The sequence below is a fragment of the Leptonychotes weddellii genome, chromosome 6 (genome assembly GCF_054177405.1).
Source record: "Leptonychotes weddellii isolate Sample4059 chromosome 6, ASM5417740v2, whole genome shotgun sequence".
Classification (NCBI taxonomy): Eukaryota; Metazoa; Chordata; class Mammalia; order Carnivora; family Phocidae; genus Leptonychotes; species Leptonychotes weddellii.
The window spans coordinates 57254932-57259413 of NC_138374.1; the positions used below are offsets into that span (position 1 = coordinate 57254932).

Sequence of the window (4482 nt, forward strand, 5' to 3'; positions counted from 1 at the left end):
GACCTGAGCTGAAGGCAGTCGCTCAACCAACTGAGCCACCCAGGCGCCCCAACATCATTAGTTTTTGATGTAGTGTTCCATGATTCATTATTTGCATATAACACCCAGTGCTCCATGCAGAAAAAATAACACTTTAAATATTAGAAAAAGAGTAGAGATTACTTGCATAATCTGAAAGGGAGGCTGAAGAGAAGCAGGACTTTTAAAATAAAATAGAAACCCAAAAACCACTAGTAAAAAGAAAGACAAGCTTAAATATCTGTCAAATTTTCCACACCCACAGCCACTACTCCAGAGGTTCTAAATGTTTTATAAATACTACTACTGTATATTAACATTTTGAGCAATGTTAGTACTGTCTTAACAATATTTTATGTAATACTTTTGGCATCCTCCCCATGGTCCTGCTCAGGTTTTCCTACAGTATGTGCCTAAAATGGGTTCAATAAATATCTCTTGAGTGATATAGAAACAGAAGGACCCTGATCATCTTGCTGCTCAAGTTGAGCCCTAAGTGTTTCTCTCCAACCTGTCGATGATGGGGTGGGAGCTGTTTTCAAGGTTTGTTAGGGAGACCACCTAATGTAGAGAGAATCATCTGTGGCCATGTTGAAGATCTCCAAGACAAGACACCATCTTTCCACTCAAGATTATGCAAGTGTCCTCTTATCCTGATAAAGTCTCGAAGGCACTGAGTAAATGTCATCTATTAGGGAATGTGGTAACACTTCGAGACATTATTCAGAAGAAGCAACTGGGCAATAATCATTTACATTTTCTTTTAGGTCTCTGATGTAAGTTGAAGTATAGTCCTTTCATATATGCTACTTAAATGATATTTCCCAAATAATATTTTTTAAGACACTAAGAAAGTCAGTTATGAACCAACTACTGATAAAAGACTGATGATTAAATTCTAAGTATTCATTTATAAATTCATTTATAATTTAATTTGTAAACATTTATAAATTCCTTTCATTTACAGATCTATACATAGTAAATATTTTCAGATCTTTGTCATTTTTGTTTAGTCTTATGCATTTATACAGATACCTCCCAAACATTTGGTCTTACTTTTTAGAGGGAGGCATTAACTCCCATGTTACTAAAGAATCCGGAATGTTAAATTCAGAAAGCTGGCAAAAAAAGTTTATGCAATGCTACAGAAAAAAATATCTTCCTGGACTTGCATCTCATGTGTGTTTGTTCACAGTTTCTCAATAACTTTTGGTCTACGATAACTATCTTTCCTGGCATACATCAGACCACCTGTGATTTTAATTAGTTATCATATTTTACTGAGTGCCTACTATGTGATTGGGATAATTGGTTGTTTTCGTTCTAGGTACTGGCAATAAATAAGTCGGGAAACCTCAGACTACTGGAAGCTTATGCTTTATTTCCGATTGACTTGGCAAGAAAAAAAAATATTTCACTACTGCTTGGCCAGGATGACTAGATGGTCTACTGGCTAAGTCAATTTGGATACAAAATTTATTAGAAATGACACCATAAGGGACTAGGTCTTGGGGGATCAACTCTGGAAATACTCTGATCTGAGAAGAACCTTCCAGTATCTAACTGAAAATCAGTAGCCTTGGGAACATAGATTTTGAGAGAGGGGTCTTTGCCATTTTTTCCATCTAACCCCTAAAACACATCGTGGGCACAAATGGGCGGCCAGGAGGCCTTATCACTCCAATGAATGAAGGCCCTATGGATCCACTGGCTTCTCTGTGACCCACAGGAACTCTGCTTTCATTAGAATGGAAAATGGTGTTTCTAACATGCAGTGTATCAACCTGTTCATCTCAGTACAGGCTAAGTGAGTACAGCTCAGTGAGTCCAAATTCCATCTTGATTTCTTCAGTTTGTTACTAACCAGAAGATTGAGCATTTTCTGAATTGCTCGTCACAGGGAATACCTGCTCCTCCAAAAAGTTAACAAATGTACCCACTGACAGTGCTAAGATGGCAGATAATCACCGAAGGTCTATAACTAACTCAATTCATCTGACCCATCCAAAAAACAAGTGATTTTCTTTTCCCCTGGGGCATGGCACTTCTTCGCATCTTCAAAAGAAAATTATGGGTATTTCTTTTTCTTTTCTTCCCTTTTTTATTTTTTAAAGTGCAGATTCGTTAAACCCAAATTATCAGAGTCTTCTTAGAAAGGACATATCTATATCTACATGGATAAGTAAGTATATGCAAGTATCACTGACAATTGAGCATTTTCTTAAGTAAGTTTTTGTATATATTTAAATAACATGACTTAATTGGGAAATTATCTCTGCCACTTTTGAAATTGTATTACTTACATTAGAGATCACAAGGGATTAACTAGTTTAGTAACCAGTTTATCACATTAAATGTATTTTTAATGTATGCTAATTTCAAAAGGCTCATAAGAGAGTCAGCCTGCTTTAGCTGTCTGCAGTATTGGGAAGAATCTGGATTGGGAACGACTTGTACATATCTCCGGCAAGGCACTAGATTATTGGCTGTGTGTTTCTACATTTAGAAAATAGCAGTTAATATTTAGCTTCTGCACAAAAAATGTTATTTAGACTAATAAGGGAGTTGAGCATTGCAATGTTAAGCTAACGTTATTATTCACCTTCAGTCTTAAAAAAAACTCAAGACAAAACTTCCTAGAACAACATGATGGACTCTGTGTGAAGATTTAAACATTTTCTTTTAGCTATATCTGGAATAGCAGATATGTTCTTAATTAAAATCTCAGGATACTAAGCTTATGAATAATTAAAGTTACCTAAAACCGGTTTTATTACTGAGAGCTGGTGTTGGGAGGGGCCTAAAGATAAATCCTTTTTTCTTTCTTTCTTTTTCTTTTCCACATACAGGAAACCACTGGGGCCCAAGGAAGTTAAAAATAACTTTCCTAAAGAGACAAGTTGACCCTGAGCAACTAAGCCATAACCAGAAGGTGGATTTTCCAGGGCCCCTCCTTTGTCCTATCGTGTATCTCTGTATTTAGAGAAGTGGTAAAATAATCAGGGAGACACCAAGCCCTGGCCTTCAAATATTAATCAATCTACTAACAATGAAGAGTTATTATTCCACGACACCTTTGAGCAATAGGAACTATGATCACTGCAAAAGAATTAGTAGCACTTTCCAAGATCCCCTTTCAAGTGCAGAGAATCCGAGAGAAGCACAGTGTTGTGAGGTCGCCGGGACCTGGAACCGACCAAGGGAGGAATTTCTACAGTTTCTATTCCAGGGAACCTCGAGAGGCGCGCCTGGGCAGGGGCGCGGCGGGCGGCAGGGCTCGGGGAACGCGGGGAGCTGCCCCAGCGACCCCCGCCCGCCTCCCGGGCCCTGGCGCCGCTCGGGTCGGTTTCCTGCCGGGCCGCCAGTGCGCGCCGCGCTCCCAACCCGGGAGCGGGACGCCAACCCGGGAGCGGGACGCCTCCCCGGGAACGGGGCGTGCGCTCGAGGGTCGCGGGTGCCGGGAAGGGGCGGCGTACCTCCGAATCGGGTGTGGTTCCCGCCGGGGTCGTCGCCGCGGGTGTCGTTCCCCCGGGAGTGGTCCCCACGGACATCCTCAGGATCTCGCCCCGGGGCCGCGGCCCTTCGTCGCCTAGGCAACAAAGGCGGGGCCGGGGGCGCGAGTCTGGGGAACGGATCCCTCCGCGAAGAGGCTTCCGGGTCGGAACTTGGGCCCCTCCGGGAGAGGGCAGGGGCAGGGGCGGGAGCGGGGCCGGGGCTGGGGCCGCGGCGGGGTCGGAGCCGGGGCAGCCGCAGGGCTGCTCTGCCGAGATCTCTCACAGCAGGGCTTTGAATCCCCGGGTAGAGAAAGACTCCTTCCTTTCAGTAAGAGTGAAAGCAAGAAGGAAAAAAAAGGCAATTTAAATAACAGCAATTCAAATGAATTAGTATGTGGGCAAGTGTCTAATGCTAACATCGCAAGTCCTCAATAAATACTAAAATGAGATCTATTATTGGAACTTGATCATTGATTGATTTTTGATATTAAGGAGTTATTGTAATTTTAAGGCGATATGTTATTGTCCTGTTTAGAAGAAAAAAGAAGTGTCCTCTTAGAGATAAATACTGAAAGATTTAGTGATGATGAAGTGATACAATGTTTGCATTTACTCCAAAATAGTGAGGGGAGGGGTTTGGATTATTGAGTGGAGTTATGGTAGGTGAATCAAGATTGGGTACATGGAGGGGGCGGGGTCATTACATTACTCTCTATTTTAGGTACGTTTGAAATTTTCAATAATAAAAGCATTTGAAAATAATGTATCTAGTGGCCGTATTAGTATGACAACACCTGCTTTGAAAATTCACCTTGTATTTACCTGTGTGGGGTTGCTATGCAGAAAGTTGACTGTAAAAATCAGACGTTATGAAAGTGCTTCGGTTTCCCCATCTATAAAATGAGATGGTAACAGAATCTCATAGCATCAAGGACTTAACATGTTAATATACAGGATTTCATGTGTGAGG

General features: G+C 41.6%; 1 protein-coding gene across 1 annotated transcript in view; it reads right to left on the minus strand.

The window, feature by feature from the left end:
* Positions 1 to 3659, minus strand: part of CABCOCO1 (ciliary associated calcium binding coiled-coil 1) — a 73127-nt gene extending 69468 nt beyond the window's left edge. The window contains exon 1 of the mRNA XM_081823103.1: positions 3495 to 3659. Coding sequence (XP_081679229.1) covers positions 3495 to 3569 — 75 coding nt within the window. The 5' untranslated portion in view covers positions 3570 to 3659. The remainder of the gene's footprint in view (positions 1 to 3494) is intronic.
* Positions 3660 to 4482: the final 823 nt, after the last annotated feature.